Raw genomic sequence first — 20,317 nt, 5'->3', positions numbered from 1 at the left:
AATTAAAAAATTGTGAATACAAGCTGATACTACAAATGTCAATTTATCATGAAAAGATAAAAAAATTGTCCTAATTGAATATTTCAAATACACAATCCCAACAATGGTAACATATCATTTGAAACTTGTCTTTCTTAACATGCCACATTGATTGTGTGTAACTTGCATTAGATAAAATCAAATAAATTGTTAGAATTAGTTAATGTTAATCGCAAATTAATTATTAGTTACAATTAAGTTGATTGTAGTAGTCATTTTAAAATCTATATATAAATCTCACACTTATTGTAGTTAACAATTTTTTTTTATTCTATCAATATAATTTTTTTTACACTTTTCTGTCTTCTATATTTAATATCAATAGTTTGCATATTTTATTATTAACAAAAATAACAACTAATATTTTATATTAGAAAAATTCAGAAAAATCAAATAATTGAGTTAAAATTGTTAATTAAGGACGAATCATTACGGAGAATTCAAATTTAAATCATGAATGAAACAAGTTTTTGTCAAACTTTATTTACCTCTCTATCGAATTCTAAATTACTAAAGTCTTATTTTTTTAAAATAAAATAAGACTTTAATAATTCAGAATCACAGTTAAAATCAAATTTAAATCTTAATAACGTCTTACTTTCATAAAGGTTAAAATCAAAATAAAAAATCAATAATTCATGAATTACACAATTAGACTATTAAATTAATCGGTATTTTTTCTGATGAAATTATTGATTTGATTTGAAAAATCTTAATTTCTATATATATATATATATATATATATATATATATATATGAAGACTATAAGTTTCTTTGAATAGGTCCGCCATATTTAAGTTTGTATAAACTAGTTGGTGGATACGCAATTAAGTGAATAGAAAGTTTCTCTAAAAAAAAATATCAAATAAGTTTGATTGATCAATATATCTTCAATTGAAAGTGAGAGATTAATTCTTCAAAGTATATAGATTCAAATAAATGAATAATTTTTCAAATAAATAAATGAATGATTTTTCAATAAATTCCTAAATTATTTATCACGCAATATATTGATCCCAAAGAAGTGTGATATGGACTTTCTTACAAATTCAAATGAACCTAACAAGGAGTCATTTTGGTTCAATAGACTTGACACAAAATAACAACAAAAACAAATTTCAAAATTTGGACGTACTATGTAAGTTATAATTGAGAACGTTTCCTTCACGTAGCTAAACTAGCTGACTAGTATACACCATTAGTGGAGGCTAATTAACATTCTTGTAAGCATATATGGCTATGAATCAACAATATGTACTACAAAAATATGGTTGAACTAAAAAACATAGCATTAACTCTCCCTACTTGAGTGATTGACGGGGCTAAAAGTCTTTCTTAATACAGGATCACCCTACAATTAATACAAAATAATATTTCCTTTGTCCTAATATAATTATCATAAAAAAAAACTATTTCAAAAAGTTTGTTATTTTTAATTTTTAATACATATTTTTAATTTTTTTTTATAATTCTATACTCTAATTAATATAATTTATATTATTTCTAATATATTATTCTATATTTTGCATTTACAGTAATAAAAATATTCTAATAAATGATAAAAATAAATTAATAAAATCACAATTATCTGTCTTTTATTTATTATTATTTTTTATTATATGTAAAATAATTAAATACAATAAATATTATGTGTGTGGCGGAATTGAGTATTGAGATTTGCCTCTTCTTAATCTTATGCAATATAAATATTGACTAGGAGGTGGAATAAATTAAGATATCACAGTTTGCATCCTTAATTATTTTACATATAATATACTGACCATTGGATTAAAGTTTACATGTATATAGCTCTTCCCCTAAATAGAAAATTTAACTCTTATAGTAATGGCAATTTTGCAATTTTTTTAATTAAATATTAAGTATTCATATTAATGTTAGCCTTTATTTATTTCACACTTATTAAAACGTCTTTTGTTTTTACTTTTCATTTAGTAATATTAATTTTGTTTCTCTTTGTTTTTATTTTTTTCCATTTGTTAACTTATTTTTTATTTGTCTAATTTTAAATATATTTAGGATTAATAAAAGTTAAAGAAACATTTAAGTTTAACAACTAAAAGACATCACGAGTATAAAAAAATACATCACTTGACATAATAAAAAAAATTTACATCTCAAATATAAGAAATATAAAATTTAAATAAAATTATTATAAAATATTATTATTAACATTAAAATATCTCAATTTTGTTTGTAAAAGTCTTACTTTAGAGTTTCTTTTAACCTCTAATAAATAATAAGTTGGTCTTGTACTGTCTAAAGTCTCTTTTACTTTAAAAATAAAAAAGGATGTTAATATGCGATAACAAATAAAATTCAAGAAGTTAACCTACTTTTTTATTTTTAATGTTTTTATAAAAAATATACTATTTTCAAAGGATAATTCTACCTACAATATCACGCACCCGTAATTATTTATTAACAACTAGACCAAAAAGAAACACATGATTTAATCAATAAGACATTAAAAGTGATTAGACTCCGACAATGTATAAATCACAATTTAAAATTCAATAAATAGAGTTGTTCATATTTAGTGTCCGACAATATTTTAAATAATTACTTTCGGTGTAAAGAACTTATGAAGGATTATTTGATTTATTATTATTTATAATTATTAGTGTAAAAAAATTTAAATAATCATCGATGACCAACTATTTATGCTATTTTAAAAATTGTTACGACAAAAATTAAACATTATAAATTATTTAATAAAACCGTATATATATATATATATATATATATATATATATATATATATATATAATGGTATAATTAATTAAAAAAAAAAGCAGTTGCACAATCCATAGGAGTTTGCTATGGAATGAAAAGCGACAATCTACCATCAAGGCAAGATGTTGTGGATTTATATAAATCAAAAGGAATTGGAAAAATGCGTAAATACTATCTAGATGAAGAAGTCCTCCAAGCCCTTAGAGGTTCCAACATAGAATTGATCCTTGATGTGGCTAAAGAAACCCTTCCTTCTCTTGCAAATGCCAATGAAGCCACAAAATTGGGTCAACAAATATGTGACACACTATATACAATATGTCAATATGAAGTACATCATTGTTGGTAATGAAATCCATCCTGATGACAATGAGGCCCAATACATTTTCCATGCCTTACAAAACATTCAAAATGCAATTTCATCTTCCAATTTACAAATCAAAGTTTCAATAGCAATAGACATGACTTTGATTGCTAATTCCTATCCACCAAATGATGGTGATTTCAATGACAAGTCATATATACAACCAATAATTAACTTCTTAGTAAACAATGGGTCACCACTTCTTGCAAATGTTTACCCTTACTTTGCTTATATTGGTGATGAAAAAAATATTCCTCTTGTATATGCTCTTTTTACTCAACAAGGAAACAATAATCTTGGGTATCAAAACCTCGTTGATGCTATGTTAGATTCAATTTATGCGGCTCTTGAGAAGATTGGAGCGTCCAATTTGCAAATTGTTGTGTCTGAGAGTGGATGGCCATCACAAGGTGGAGATGGGGCCACAATTGAAAATAGTGCTACGTATTATAAAAATTTAATTGATCATGTTAAGAGTGGGAATGGGACTCCTAAGAGGACAGGTCAAACTATTGATACTTATTTGTTTGCCATGTTTGATGAAGATCAAAAACCTAATGTTGAAACCGAAAAACATTTTGGTCTCTTTAATCCTTATAAATCACCCAAATATCAAATAGGATTCAATTGAAAAAATTGATAATTTAAAATACTATGAATAAGTGTGTCATGTGTGCACACGTTGTTGTTTGTGTTTTACTATTTATATAATGAATTAAGAAAATGAAAATTTATTTATATATTGTTTACTTGTGTAATTTCCCTTATGTATTTTAGTTTGTGTTTGATGTCATATTGGAATATATTATAAATGATTGTGTCTCATCCATGACTTAATAGTGAAGATTTTATTTCCAAATATCAATTTGACTAGAAATAATAAAATAAAATAAATTAATTTTTGTGCGGGATAAAAATATTTTCATTAAGGTTTACATCTCATTTTTTTTTTAGTATCAAAGCATTCAAACATAAATCACATTCCTCCAAACTTTATTTTAACCAAATCAATTTTACAAAATCAAGTTTATCAGAAGTTCACCCAAAGACAAATAATCGATCTTATGCAGTTTATTGCACATTTATGTGGATTGGCTTATGATACTAAGGTGCACAATGATTTGAACGAACCCGATATTCATGATAAATCAATTAGTTTAGGTTTATTCTTTTTGGATCTAAACTTGATTTGATAGTTGTGGGTAGAGCTTTTAATTTGACAAATCCACTAATTATATGTCTCAACCCACATGTTGGAGGGGTCAACAAATAATCGATCTTATGCAGTTTATTGCACATATATGTGGATTGGCTCTATGATACTAAGGTGCACAATGATTTGAACGAACCCGATATTCATGATAAATCAATTAGTTTAGGTTTATTCTTTTTGGATCTAAACTTGATTTGATAGTTGTGGGTAGAGCTTTTAATTTGACAAATCCACTAATTATATGTCTCAACCCACATGTTGGAGGGGTCAACAAAATCCATAGTTGTAAAAGCCCCAAAAAACAAAAGCCACTAAAATTTTGTGGCTATGGAAACACTTTTTTTTTAATAAAAAAAGTTGATTTTTTTAAAAAAATTGACAATATTTTTATTTATTTATTTTTCAAGAAATAATTTTTTTGATTTTTTCCTTAAAATTTTCCGATAACAAAATTTTGATTTTTTTACGATAAAAAATAATTTACAACTTTTTTTCGAAATTTTTTTAATTAAAAAGAATGATTTTTTTGAGTTTTTTTATTTAAATTTTCTCACAATTTTTTGAGAAAAATAAATTTCAAGTTCATCAAACCTTTACGTACAATTTTGTCAGGTACATCAAGTTCTTCAAATTTTTTCTCTATCACATATATTTTATGTTTCACAGGAAATTTTGAAGGTTTACCCGATCCATCATCTTGAAAAGTTAATTTAATCCACCAAATATGAATAGCATCTAACGTAATGGAACAGTGATCATATGATATCTGGCTATTTCAAATGGACTTGGTAGACTATGTGTTCTCCTAACTATGCAATGACAATCAAACTTATCTAAACCTACATACTCCATGCAATCAAACTCTGTCGCAATGTGATCTATTGCACTTTGGACACAACACCATGCAAATTGGCGTACAATTTGTTACTATGTCGATGAACCTTTTGAATTCTGTTTTTTTCAAATGATGCTATTATCTCACTGTGTTGTAATACAATCATGCAATTGATGGTTTCCCAAACACTACATATATCACCAATGATGTCTTGTAACATTTTTTTCAAACTACAGTGTGCCGACTCAACCCTTTGTTTGTGGTGTTCCCAAAGTTCATAACTTTATTTGTTCACGTCTCAACAAATCTTTTCTTGTGAGAAATTAACCACTGGTCATCTACATAATCATTAAAGATAGAAGAGCTACTACAAATTCATTCAAAGATAGCCAAGTTCATGTAGTATTGAGTCTCATTATAATTGTAAACAAGAGCCTCACATGCCTCCATTATTTGCACCTGCTTCTTTTTTTGGAAAAATAGTATCTTGCATTTTGCTTTGATATTTTTGCATACATGAAACAAACGTAATAAATTGACTGTTTTTGGAAAAACATATTGAACCGTGTTCATCAAAGTAAGGTCTCTATCAATAGCGATTACTTCAACTTCACCACATGTAATATGTTTTTTCAATATTTGTAGTGTCCACATGAAATTATCGACACATTTAGACTGTAGATATGCAAATCCTACATAAAATATTATTTCAGTAGATGTAACACCAATAATTTCAAGTAATGGAATTCGATACCTACATGTCTTGTATGTGTTATCCATAATCAATATCATGTGAAAATTATTTACAAGAGTGATAGCGTCTAGACGAGCCAAAATATGTCCATCAACTCATTTAAACCTTCTACCTTCCTATATCGATAGGCGTATTTGTCACGTTCCATCAATGTCAAAAAATGTTACATTTATATTCTATTACCTCTAAGGGACGAACGATATGCTTGACGTGCATTGTAAACTTATTTTATTGTCGTCAAACTTTTAACATTATGATCCTTTAGTGTCATCAACATGTTTCTTGGTTTGATCACGTTCTTCGTCATATCACCAAGTACAACTTTCTTTTCCTGAGACAATCGGCCTAAGAAAGCATGACCAATCAGGTTTTTGACCAATTCGTGGTTATGTACACCACATATTACATGCATATACCATCTCTCACTAACACTTGACGGTGTTCCTCTCAATCTAAATGGGCATTCACATTTTCTACTCCAAGTACTCCTTGTAGGTTTAGGATTCCTCCAATGTCTATATTTACCGTTTCTTTCACAACCAATAATTAATTTTGTCTTTGTTCTTGGTTGTGCTGTCGCAGTTTTAGATCTAAAAATGACAACGACAATTTTATTTTCCCTTCCAATATTTCTAGCTCATTTCAATAAATTATCTCGCGTATCAAACATCATGTTGATGCTAAACACACCAGTCAAATCAAACATAACAGGTTCACCTCCGTTGTACATAGCATCTTCAATTTCAGGTTCAACACCATAATTCATTTCGTAGAAATTACGTTTCAAACCATCATCCATATACTCAAAGGTTCCAAACCTTCATACATTTCGTCATTTTTGTCTCCCCCTTGGTCCATTTATCTACATCAAGAAAGGAACACAAAAATTTCAGAATTATGCAAATATAGCTACGTTAACTCAGTTCACGTGAACTGAGTTCGCCTATGCTTATGTAAATTGAATTTTATTAAACGCACGTGAACTTCCGTAAACTGAATTCTATTAAACGTATATGGACTCAGTTCACGTAAACGTACATGGACTGAGTTAATTAACATAGTTGTTTTAATATTTAAACTTCATTAATTATGCAATCTTAAATCATATACTTTCACGTGAATTAAGATTGCGTACATCCTGAGATTTAAATATTTTTTCAACACACGTGAATTCAGTTCATGTAACGTCACAACATATGTGGACTAAGTTCACATACAATCCCCAGATTTAGAGAAAAAAAACTCAAACTCAAAAACAAAATAACAAACATATCTTATTGGGTCACTTTAACTACAATGTGAAGACGAAAACTAATGAGATGTAAGTTATGAGTGAGTGATGTGAGTTTTGAATGATTATGAGTTAAGTTTGATAAGGTACAGTGATTTTGTGATATGTGAGTTATGAGATGTTAAAAATGGTGATGAATAGAGAAATGAAGTTAAAAAATGTTATAAATAAAAAAGGGCATTTTGGATATTTTCTTTTAAAAACAAATAGGGATGTGGATAATAATGTGAGGGATGCGGGTAGCAATTTTGTTGGATCAACAAATATGTGACACCCTATATACAAGATGTAAATATCAAGTACATCATTTTTGGAGATGAAATCATGTCTATGAGGCCCAATACATTCTCTCTACCTTACAAAACATTCAAAATGCAATTTCATCTTCCAATTTACAAATCAAAGTTTCAAGAGCAACATAAATGACTTTAATTGTTATTTCCAATCCACCAAATGACGGTGATTTCAATGACAAGTCATATATACAACCAATAATTAACTTCTTAGTAACCAATGGATCACCACTTCTTGCAAATGCTTACCCTTACTTTGCTTATATTGGTGATGAACAAAATATCCTCTTGACTATGCTCTTTTTTACTCAACAAGGAAACAATAATCATGGGTATCAAAAATCGAACGATACTTACTTGTTTGTCATGTTTGATGAAGATACAAAATCTAATGTTTGAAACCGAAAAATGTTTTGGTCTCTTTAATCCTTATAAATGATAATTTAAAATACTATGAATAAGTGTGTCATGTGTGCACAAGTTGTTGTTTGTGTTTTACTATTTATATCATGAATAAGAAAATGAAAAATTATTTATATATTGTTTACTAATGTAATTTCCCTTATATATTTTAGTTTGTGTTTGATGTCATAGTGGAAAATATTATAATTGATTTTTTTTCATACACGACTTAATAATAAAGATTTTGCTTTCAAGTATCAATTTAACTAGAAATGATAAAAAAGAGTAATTTTTGCACGGGATAATTTTTTTATATTAAAGTTTACACATTTATGTTTTTTAGTATCAAAGCATTCAAACATAAATCATATCCATCCAAACTTCATTTTAACCCAATCAATTTTACAAAATTAAGTTTATCAAATATTCACCCAAAGACACATGATCGATCTTATACTTATTTTATACATTTTTGCACATAGATGTGGATTGGCTATATGATACTAAGGTGCACAATGGTTTGAACAAACCCGATGTACATGACAAATCAATTAGTTCAGGTTTATTCTTTTTGGATCTAAACTTGATTTGATTGTTGTGGGTAGAGTTGTTAATTTTACAAGTCTACTAACTATTGGCCTCAACCCACATGTTGTAGATGTCAAAAAAATTCATAGTTAAAAAGATCTAAAAACACAAAAACCTCTAAAATTTTGTGGTCTTAGTGGGGCCTATGGACACACTTTTAAAAAAAAAGTTTGTTTTTTTTAAGAAATACATTTTTCAATTTTTCCCTTAAAATTTTCTAATAAAAAATTATTTACAATTTTTTTCTCGAAAATTTGAGATTCTTTTCTTGAAAAATTTTCGAAACTTATTTTTCTCGGAAAAATATCAACAAAAAAAAATTAAAAACATTTATTTCTCTTAAAAATTTTAAATCATTTTTTTCTCAAAAAAGTAAAAAAAAAATTGTAAATTATTTTTTATCCGAAACTTTTAAGGAAAAAATAAAAAAAAAAGTTATTTCTCGGAAAAAAAATATTAAAAAATTAATTTTTTTTAGAAAAAGTGGGCCCATATGTCATACTAAGCCCACAAAAATTTAGGGGTTTTTTTAGTTCTGGGGGATTTCTTTTTGCGGCCTTTTTAACTATGATATTTTTTGGTACGTCTAACATGTGAGTTGTGGCCAATACTTAGTGGGCTTGTCAAATTGACAGCTCTAATTGTGGGTAACTAAGGACGAATTTTACTTCATCACCATCACACTCGAATGATCAGGACAAATTTATACCTATCTATGTTTTTTAACGGGTTTAAATTTTAGAGTTCCGTTTTGACGAATTCAGATTTTCCTATACTCATTCATATATAATAAATTTAAAAGTCATATTTAAAAAAAATAATTATATTTTTAATCATTTATTTTATATGAATGGTTGAGGTGATCAGGTAGCAATCAAGTATGCTATTGCGATGGAAATGTTAAGTGAGAAATGGTTGGTTTTTTTTTTTACTCATGATCAATGAATGAAAATAACACCCATGGACAATAATATGAGCGGAATGAACATGGGAAAGCGGTGCCAAAATAATTTAAATTTTATGTTTTAAAGTACTAGTTTGTATTCCAAAAAACTTTTAAAAAATATCCCAGTACACAAATGTGTTTGAAAAATTTAAAATAAAAATTGCAAAATATAAAATTTAAATTTTTTAAAAAAATTATATTTCAAAAAACTTTAAAAGAATCATATAAATTTTGAATTTTAAATACATAATTATGTATAAATATATCTAACCATTCAACAAACTAAAATTATGATATAATAATTTCACTATTTATAATTTTATTTCGATATCAAAACATACGCACAATTGTTTTTATTAAGTAGCCTAGACTATGATATAAAACATGATTTCAATATTAAAAATTTAAAAATTGTTCCAATTTACTTATTAGTTAACTAAAATATTGATATATAAATTAAAAGATTTGTGTCATTAAGTCATATATCTCATACAATAAAAAATTCTATAATATCTCGAGCATATCAGGAGTTATAAAAAGCCAATAATTAACCAATTAGACATGCATTTGAAACTTTAATTCTAATAAACTTCAAATTTTGGTTTAATTGATAAAAAGTATACAAGATATGGTGTAGGTTAGAGATATTTAAACATTAATTTTACATAACTAGTATATCATTTTTTTCTCACTTACAAGACCATTCCTTAATAATTAAAGGATCAAAGTATCGGCAATTTGTGTCACATATATTGATTTAATTGAAATAAGATTTTTTAACAAATAACTATTTAAAAAAAGATTACATTCACTAAAAAAAGTTATACATAGTGATTATTGACATGATTTCTTCTTATATTATGAGTTTGAAAACTGATGACAATTAATGTTTAGATTTATTGTAATATTGAGACATTATTTATAAAACATATCACTCACATTAATGTTCAAGAATAATGTAGTTCTATAACAATATCTATATATAGATAGATGAGTTGAGTATACTTGAATAAAACAGAAACTTCGATATATCAAAAACCCGTGCCTTCTATATTTTTGTTTCATGACTTCCTTTCTTATGGGTGTCTTTTTGTTGCTTCTCGTGCTTATTGGGTTGGAGACTTCTAAAGCAGGTACACTTCTTGTTTGATCTTTGATTTAATTATAGTATGTTCAACTTTTTTTTTTGTGATAACTTGGGCGATTGTCCAAAGTCTAACATTTAAAGAATCAATTTTGATAAATATATAGTGTGACATCAAATTGTTATTCACTGAATAAAAAATTTAGATGAGTTGAGTTTTAAAGACTCAGAGTAAGGAAGTGTTTCTAAATTATTCACTACAAAGATTATTATATTGAAAGTGAAAATTAAACTCGTAACTTTTTTTAATAATATATAACTATTTAGAGATGTATATTTGATTTTGATTTAAATATTAGTAATATACTGAATTCTTATGTCTTCTTTTGTAGTCAATTCTGCAAAAAGAGAAATAAATAAGAAAAATATAAAAGGACATGTGAAGAGAGATAAAACAATGTGGTTGATATTTTATATTTCGACTAAAATAATGTTATACATGACAAGGCACTATTTTTCAAAATATAACATATCCACACTTTTTTTGTCTTGTCATGTAAAGAAAATATTTGATTTTCATCCCTTTAAATTATGAATTTGATATTAAAAAAAAAAGAGCAAAATTTTGTCTTTATTTAATTACTTTTTTCTATACATTATTAAAAGTTTAATTGTGATATGTCACTATAAATTTTTTTTATAATATCAACACATTATAACAATTTATAGGCATGATTTTACATGTAGTTATAAATAAAGTCAAATATCTTTAATTTGTAATTAGTTGATACTATAAAAAATCTGTACATTTTTTGTGTATATAAATTAAATCGTATTAGTAAACGACCTTCCATTAGACACATTCTTAGTTTATGAATCTTTAACAACACTAAAACTAAATCTATTGATTTTACATTTTGGTGAAATAAAAATAAAGATTTTTTTTTTTGCCAAGAAAAAAAATTGAAATCTCCTACTTTATAAGAATAAAAACCTACGTTTTTTATAAGGAACAAAATAAAAATGTATGAAATTTATAAAGATAAAGATGGTAAGCCTATTTAACTCATATTATTAATTTAATTTAATACAGCTGCACAATCAGTAGGAGTTTGTTATGGGATAGTGGCAAACAACTTGCCTCCTGCTGTGGAAGTAATAGATCTTTTCAAAACTAATGGCATTGCAAGAATGAGAATATATAATCCAAATCAAGCAACCTTGGAGGCCCTTAGAGGGTCCAACATAGAACTTGCCATTGGGGTCCCTAATGAAGAGATACAATCAATTGCCAATGATATTTCATCAGCAGCTAATTGGGTCCAAAACAATATAATAAACTATGCTAATAATGTCATATTTAGGTACATTATTCTTGGAAATGAAATAAGTCCTAATGACCCAACATCACAATTTATTCTTCCTGCAATGCAAAACATTTATGGAGCACTTGGCAACTTACAAAATCAAATTAAGATTTCAACTGCTATACAATTAAGCCTGTTGGGAAGTTCCTACCCTCCATCACAAGGAGAATTTAGTCCTGATGCAATTCCATATATAACTCCAATTGTGAACTTCTTATCGACCAATGGAGCACCACTTCTTGCTAATGTGTATCCATACTTTGCTTATATTAGTGATCAAAAGGACATTTCTCTTGAATATGCTACTTTTACTCAACAAGGATACACTGATATTGGGTACCAAAACCTATTTGATGCAATGTTAGATGCATTATATGCTGCTATTTTGAAAACTGGGGCATCCGATTTGCAAATAGTTGTGTCTGAGAGTGGATGGCCATCTGCAGGTGGAGAAGGGGCCACAACTGAAAATGCTGCTGCATATTATACTAATTTGATTAATCATGTCAATAGTGGGATTGGAACTCCTATGAGGCCCAATCAATCTATTGAAACTTATTTATTTGCTATGTTTGATGAAAATATGAAGCCTGGTGCAACAAGTGAACAATATTTTGGTCTCTTCACTCCTGATAAATCACAAAAATATAATATAGCTTCAATTAATTAAATTGATATTTTAGAAAATACATGTATTTAAATATAGTTTAATAAAATATATATTAAGATTTTTTATGTTTCACTAAAGTAACAATTTAGTTATTTATTTGTTTTTTTTTTATAACACGTTAAGCTTAGTTCAGTATCTACTTACAATTTTTAATTTTTTTTATTTTTCTAATTTAGTCTTATAAGTTATATTTTACTTTTAGCTAAAACCTTTAAATTATTATTAAGATATAATGCAAACAACGATTGGATTGACTATCCATGTCATTTTACAAGTGAATGAAGTTAACAATATTAATTATAGACATAAAACTGTGTTACCAATTTTTATAGGTCATATATTATAACAATGTATTTATCTAAAAAAAAAATTAATTTATTTTTGTACAAATAATAATTGAATGTTAAAAAGAAAAGAGTGTGTTTGTTGGTGTGATAATACATTTACAAGAAAGCCTATTCACGACTAAACAAACCCAATTTTCTTCAAGAATTGAGATATATTGTATATTTAATTAATGATTTTGATATCGTGGATGTGATAATTAATAAGACATGTGTATTCTTTATACTTCAATTTTATCATATAGTTTTGTTACATTTTTATGTATTTTGCTGTTTTATATTGTTAATTTGGATATTGTTAATTTGCTAGTAGATTCATTCTTTTTATTTTTAGCGAATTTAAATTGTTTTGTTTTCGATTAATCGAAAACAAAACAATTTAAATTCGATTATTTGAATAAATATCGTTTTTAGTGTATAAAAAAACCAAATATTTTTTTCTAGATTATGTAGTTATTTTTTTCCCTAATATTACCTAATATATTATAGCAAAAAAGTTAAAAATATCATTTAATTATAACTTTATATAGTTCAATCAAGATTCTTGAACAAATAATGTTTTAATTTAAGGGAGAAATATAGAAGAAAAGGGATAAAGATGCGGTGGGTTCAATTTTTTTACTAACAAAAATAACAACTAATATTTTATATTTATCATCATAGAAAATCCTAATTTAAATCATGACTATAATAATTTTTTGTCAGATTTTATTTACCTCTCGATCAAATTTTAAATTACTAAAGTTTTATTTTTAAGTTTGTATAAACACTTGGTAGATACGCATTTAAGTGAATGGAAAGTTTCTCTAAGAAAAAGTATCAAATAAGTTTGATTGCTCAATATATCTTCAATTGAAAGTTAGAGATTAATTCTTCCAATTATATAGATTCAAATAAATAAATTATTTTTCAAATAAATAAATAAATTATTTTCAAATAAATAAATAAATTGTTTTTCAATAAATGCCTAAATTATTTATCACGCGATATATTGAACCCAAAGAAGTGTGATATGGACTTTGGAGTTCGAATGACTTACAATTTCAAATGAACCTAGCAAGAAGTCATTTTGGTTCAATAGACTGACACAAAATAACAACAAAAACAAATTTCAAATTTTGGACTATTATGTAAGTTGTAATTGAGAACGTTTCCTTCACGTAGCTAAACTATACATCATTATTGGTGGCTAATTAACATTCTTGTAAGCATTTATGGCTATGAATCAACTAGAACTCTCAAAAAAGTACCAAATTCTAAGATTCTCTTTAAAAAACTTCTTATGAAGTTATTAATATTAACAAAATAATTTTTTTTAAATTCTGATCCATTATTTTATAGGATTTAAGGGAGGAGACTCAGATGCTTACAAATTTCCAATATTTTGATAATTTTGAAAGTTTTTTTTCTCAAAAAAATTAAAAAATATTTTTTCGTAGAAAATTTTAAAAAATTTTTTTTCAAAAAATTTAAAATTTTTTCTCAAATAAAAAAATTTAAAAAAATCGTAAATAATTTTTTATCAGAAAAAATCGAAACTTTTTTATCGGTTGATTTTTTTTTTAAACATCCTATAGGCCCACTAAATCCACAAAATTTTAGAGGCTTACTTTTTGGGGCATTTTCAATTATGAAATTTTTTTGCCCCTCCAACTTGTGGGCTATGGCAAATAATTGATAGACTTGTAAAATTCACAGGTCTACAATTAACACAAAATAATATTTCCTTTTTCCTAAAATAATTATCGTAAACAAACTATTTCAAAAAGTTTGTCATTTTTAGTTTTTAATACAATTATATTTTATTTTTGTAATTTTATACTCTAATTTATATTATTTCTAAATTATTATTCTATATTTTGGATTTATAGTAATAAAAATATTCTAATAAATAATAAAAATAAATTAATAAAATCACAATTATCTGTCTTTTATTTATTATTATTTTTTAATATGTGTGAAATAATAAAATATAATAAATATTATGTGTGTGGTGGATGGAGTATTGGGATTTTCCTCTTTTTAAACTTATGCATTTAAATATGTGGAATAAAAGATATCACAGTTTGCGTCCTTAATTTATTTATATATATATATATATATATATATATATATATATATTTGGTATAATTTATGAAGCAATTCAATCTTTAAGAGAATTACTTTAATGTCTACCATTTTTTTATTGTTTGTATACCGATCATTGGATTATTAATTTATTGTTGGATTATTGTTCTCGTGATGTATATTCGAGTCTAATATGCGAAAATAACATATTATACAATATTATACTTTTTATTAATGTATTAAAATTTTAAAATTTTGATCATTTCAATGTTTAAGTTGAAGATCCGCCACTGCTTGTCATAGTTTTATTGTGCTGAATGTGCTAGTTTATTGGATATACCCCTTGCGCTTATCATGCTTTTATTGTGCAATTGGGCAGTGCTAGCCATCTATGATTTTGTTGAGGAGTGTGGAAATTTGTTGATAAGCATGGTACATTCTAATATTACATGGTATGAAAAATGTTTAACCAGGTAGAATAAAAGAATAATATGTGTTTAACCACCATAAAATTAAAAGATACATCATAGTTAATAATTGTTAAATAATAATAGACAAATGCTGATAAATGTTTCAAGGGTTTGGAGAACTTGTTAGTTATTTAAATATAAAAATTCATTATTGAAAATGTATAAAGAATTGGTATTTAACTTTTTCAAAGTGTAAATTTTGATTTTTTTTATCAATACAAAATTTTTCTCTTTACATTTCTTCACAAGTACCCTTAAAAAGTACGTATTAGCGATATTCATAACAATAAAACAATAGTGGCGCAGATAATTAAAAAACTGTGAACACAAGTTGATACTACAAATGTTAATTTATCATGAAAAGATTAAAAAAAATTGTTCTAATTGAATATTTCTAATACACAATCCTAACAATGGTAACATATCATTTGAAGCTTGTATTTCTTAACACGCAACATTGATTGTGTGTAACTTGCATTATATAAAATTAAATAAATTGTTAGAATTAGTTAATCTTAGTCGCAAATTAATTTTTAGTTACAATGAAGTTGATTGTAGTAGTCATTTTGAAATCTATATATAAATCTCACACTTATTGTAATTAACAATTGCTTTTATTTTATCAATACAATTTTATTTACACTTTTCTCTCTTCTATATTTAATATCAATATTTTGCATATTTTATTATAAGTCAATTTCACCAAACTCTCATCATACATTTCTTCCATTGTCATAATTTTTGGTTTGATGAATGCCAAATGTTAAACGTCATAAATTATTTAATAAGACCGTATATAAATTAAATTCATATACATATATATAATATAATAGTATAATTATATATTGAACGACTTATAATTAATTAAAAATAATGCAGTTGCACAATCCATAGGAGTTTGGTATGGAGTGAAAGGCGATAATCTACCGTCAAGGCAAGATGTTGTGGATTTATATAAAGCAAAAGGAATTGGAAAAATGCGTATATACTATCTAGATGAAGAAGCCCTCCCATCCCTTAGAGCTTCCAACATAGAATTGATCCTTGATGTGGCTAAAGAAACCCTTCCTTCTCTTGCAAATGCCAATGAAGCCACAAATTGGGTCAACAAATATGTGACACACTATATACAATATGTCAATATGAAGTACATCATTGTTGGTAATGAATCCATCCTAATGACAATGAGACCCAATACATTCTCCCTGCCTTACAAAACATTCAAAATGCAATTTCATCTTCCAATTTACAAATCAAAGTTTCAATAGCAATAGACATGACTTTGATTGCTAATTCCTATCCACCAAATGATGGTGATTTCAATGACAAGTCATATATACAACCAGTAATTAACTTCTTAGTAAACAATGGGTCACCACTTCTTGCAAATGTTTACCCTTGCTTTGCTTATATTGGCGATGAACAAAATATTCCTCTTGACTATGCTCTTTTTACTCAACAAGGAAAAAATAATCTTTGATTTTATGTTAAATTCAATTTATGCTGCTCTTGAGAAGATTGGAGCATCCAATTTGCAAATTGTGGTGTCTGAGAGTGGATGACTATCACAAGGTGGAGATGGGATTACAATTGAAAATAGTGCTACGTATTAAAAAAATTTAATTGATTGAGTTAAGAGTGGAAATGGGACTCCTAAGAGGTCTGGTCGAACTATTGATACTTACTTGTTTGCCATGTTTATTGAAGATAGAAAAACCTAATGCTGTAACCGAAAAACATTTTGGTATTTTCAATCTTGACAAATCACCTAAATATCAAAAGGATTTCAATTTAAAATACTATGAATAAGTGTGTTATGTGTGCACATGTTGTTCGTACTCATTCATATACAATAAATTTAAAAATTATATTTAAATAAAATTATATTTTTAATCATTTATCTTATATATTGTAACACTTGTATCTTTTTTTATTCTCAAATCAATTATTTATCATTTAAAAAGTACACAAGTTAATCATTTGAAAAAAATGTTGAGGTGACAAGCTACATGAGCAATGTTAGCATTTTTTTTTAAATAAATAACTCATAGCAATATTTATATCTTCATTATATTATTATTAAATTCAGAAGACAAAAAATACAAAATTCAAAAATAAAAACCCTCAATTAAAAAATAAACCAAAGATTTACAAAAATAAAAAACTCAAAATTAAAAAGAAAAAAGTATAATTAGAAGTTGCAGTAATTAGCTAGTGTCACAATATCTCAAGTACAGGGTACATTTGTTCATGCCAAAAATTATTTTGAATTGTTAGAAAAAAAAAAAACCAACAAACAAGCTTGGCATAATTTTATCTAAATCATGAATGGTTGAGGTGATCATGTAACGGTTAGAAGTCACTTGAGCATGAAGGATTCAAATCTTATTAAATTATACCGAATATTATTTGATTTTTGAAAATTATATATAGTCAAACTCACTATTAGAAATTAAGATTATGCAAATTTTCCTGTGGCTTTAAGTTAAAAATCTGCAGGAAACACGTTTACCTGCGGATTTACTTGAGGAACCATTTTTGTAAAACTTTCGTGGATACTTCTTTTCTGGAATTCAATATCCGCAGGTAAGATATCTGGGGATAATTCCACAGGAAAAGTAAATAAAATCCGAAACATACATTTTATATACTTAAAGTATTTCTTACGAATTTTCATGCAGAACAAGTCTGTAGTAGCATTCCTGCGAATGTATTCTAAACGTATGAAATATTGTTTTGAATAAAAATCCGTAGGTAAATCCGTATCAATATTGTTTTGAAAGAAAAATCCGCAAGAAAGGTTCACATGTAGATTTATATCATGCATCGATTTGTTTCTAGTTTTTTATTTATATGAAAATTTCAACTAAAAGTATATGAAAACATTATTATAAATATATTTTTGAAGTATTTAATTAGAATACTATTAAAATACTTTTGAATTCTCTAATAATTTAGTAAATACATTTTGTCTACTCAACTCAACTCATAGATTTGTATTAGCTTATCTCATTATAAAATTTCTATATAATATATTTATGTTATTCTCATAAATACTCAATAAACTTACCCCTTTTTACTTAATTGTTTGGATAGACATCTTTATAATCAAGCTAAATTTGAAATATTACAAATAGTAACAATCTAACTATAGATATGAGTTGGATCCCTCCTACGGCTGAATAATACATATGATGTTAAGTGTTAAGGAACAAAGAGGATTTGCCCCAACATTCTCAAATAGCTAATCATCCACTAACTATAGATATGAGTTGGATCCCTCCTACGGCTGAATAATACATATGATGTTAAGTGTTAAGGAACAAAGAGGATTTGCCCCAACATTCTCAAATAGCTAATCATCCACTAATAATGATGGATGAACTTTGACTCAACTGAAAATCATATGGTGACAGGTATTATCACAAGGATAAGGACAATCAATGACCGTAACACATTCTCGATCAAAAAACCAGTCTACAATAGTTAAAACAATTACCTACATATTGTTAATGTATATGTACATATTAGTATTAGATACATAAATATATTTAAATTAAAGACTATTATTAGCAATCATCTCAAGAATCACCATAAATAGCATTTTCCATTGTCAACTAAAAGCTAACACCCACCTTGTTCCCAACAGCTGGAGCTTGTACTATTGGTGTAAGTTGATAATTTGATCCAATAGCAACCAAGTTCGCTATTTTGACGAAAATACTTAGTGAAAAATGATGTTTGTTTTTTTAGGATTCATGATAAAGAATGAAGAATAACACACATGGGCAATACAATGAGTTGAATGAATGTGGGAAAAATAACCCAAAAAAAATTTAAACATTATATTTTGAGATACATGTATGTATTTCGAAAAACTTAAAAAAGATTTTAAAGTATATAAACATGTTCGAAAAATTTAAAAAAAAAGTTTTACAAAACACAGTTTGAGTTTTTTAGAAAAATTTATATTCCGGAAAAATTAGAAAAAAAATCATAATGCGAATTTTGATTTTCAAAAACATAATTGTAAACAAAATTTCTCTAATCATTCAACAAACTAAAATTATGATATAATAATTTCACTATTTTTAATTTTACCTCTATAGAAAAACATATGCATAATTTTTCTTTTTAATTAATTATCCTAGACTATAATATAAAACCTGATTTCAATATTAAAAATATAAAAATTGTATCAATTTACTTATTAGTTAACTAAAATATTGATATATAAATTAAAAGATTTGTGTCATTAAGTCATATATCCCATACAATAAAAAATTATATATTATCTCGAGCAAATCACGAGTTAAATAAAGTCAATAATTAACCAATTAGATAGGCATTTGAAACTTTAATTCTAATAAACTTCAAATTTGGGTTTAATTGATAATAAAAAAAATATACAAGGTCTATGGTGTATAGGTTAGAGATATTTAAATATTAATTTTACATAACTATTATATCTTTTTTATGGAGTTCCAGAGACCATTCCATAATAATTAAAAGATCCAAGTATCGAGAATTTGTCAATTGAAATAAGATTCTTTAACAAATAACTATTTAAAAAAAGATTACATTCACTAAAAAAGTTATACATGGTGATTATTGGCATGATTTATTCTTAGAGTATGATTTGAAAACTGATGACAATTAATGTTTAGATTCTATTGCAATATTGAGACATTATTTATAAAACATATCAGTCACATTAATGTCCAAGAATAATGTAGTTCTATGATAAAAAAAATCGGAGGGAATAATTTATAAAAGAATTACAAAAATAACTACTATAATTATAAAATAAAATAAAATTTTTAAGATAAATTCCAA

General features: G+C 26.0%; 2 protein-coding genes and 1 pseudogene across 2 annotated transcripts; all 3 read left to right on the top strand.

Moving 5' to 3' along the window:
• Positions 1–2,934: 2,934 nt before the first annotated feature.
• On the top strand, positions 2,935–3,980 carry LOC101509206 (glucan endo-1,3-beta-glucosidase-like). The gene is given in 2 exon segments (XM_027335265.2): positions 2,935–3,073; positions 3,075–3,980. Coding segments are annotated over 2 exon segments (834 nt in total). The 5' UTR covers positions 2,935–2,953; the 3' UTR covers positions 3,789–3,980.
• A 6,577-nt stretch (positions 3,981–10,557) lies between these two features.
• On the top strand, positions 10,558–12,600 carry LOC101500460 (glucan endo-1,3-beta-glucosidase-like). The gene is made up of 2 exons (XM_027335216.1): positions 10,558–10,612; positions 11,657–12,600. The coding sequence occupies exons 1-2, from the start codon at positions 10,558–10,560 to the stop codon at positions 12,598–12,600; spliced, it is 999 nt and encodes a 332-aa protein (XP_027191017.1).
• Positions 12,601–15,569: 2,969 nt separating this feature from the next.
• LOC101500133 (glucan endo-1,3-beta-glucosidase-like) lies at positions 15,570–17,043 on the top strand (annotated as a pseudogene).
• Positions 17,044–20,317: the final 3,274 nt, after the last annotated feature.

Source organism: Cicer arietinum, chromosome 6 (assembly GCF_000331145.2).
Source record: "Cicer arietinum cultivar CDC Frontier isolate Library 1 chromosome 6, Cicar.CDCFrontier_v2.0, whole genome shotgun sequence".
In the NCBI taxonomy this organism is placed as follows: Eukaryota; Viridiplantae; Streptophyta; class Magnoliopsida; order Fabales; family Fabaceae; genus Cicer; species Cicer arietinum.
The sequence above is the reverse complement of the archived record's forward strand: the minus strand, read 5'-3'. Positions and strand labels throughout refer to the sequence as shown.

Coding starts and splice junctions, on each gene's coding strand:
- LOC101500460 (XM_027335216.1), top strand. CDS start 10,558: ATGGGTGTCTTTTTGTTGCTTCTCGTGCTTATTGGGTTGGAGACTTCT. Junction 10,613..11,656: donor GTTGGAGACTTCTAAAGCAG/GTACACTTCTTG, acceptor AATTTAATACAG/CTGCACAATCAGTAGGAGTT.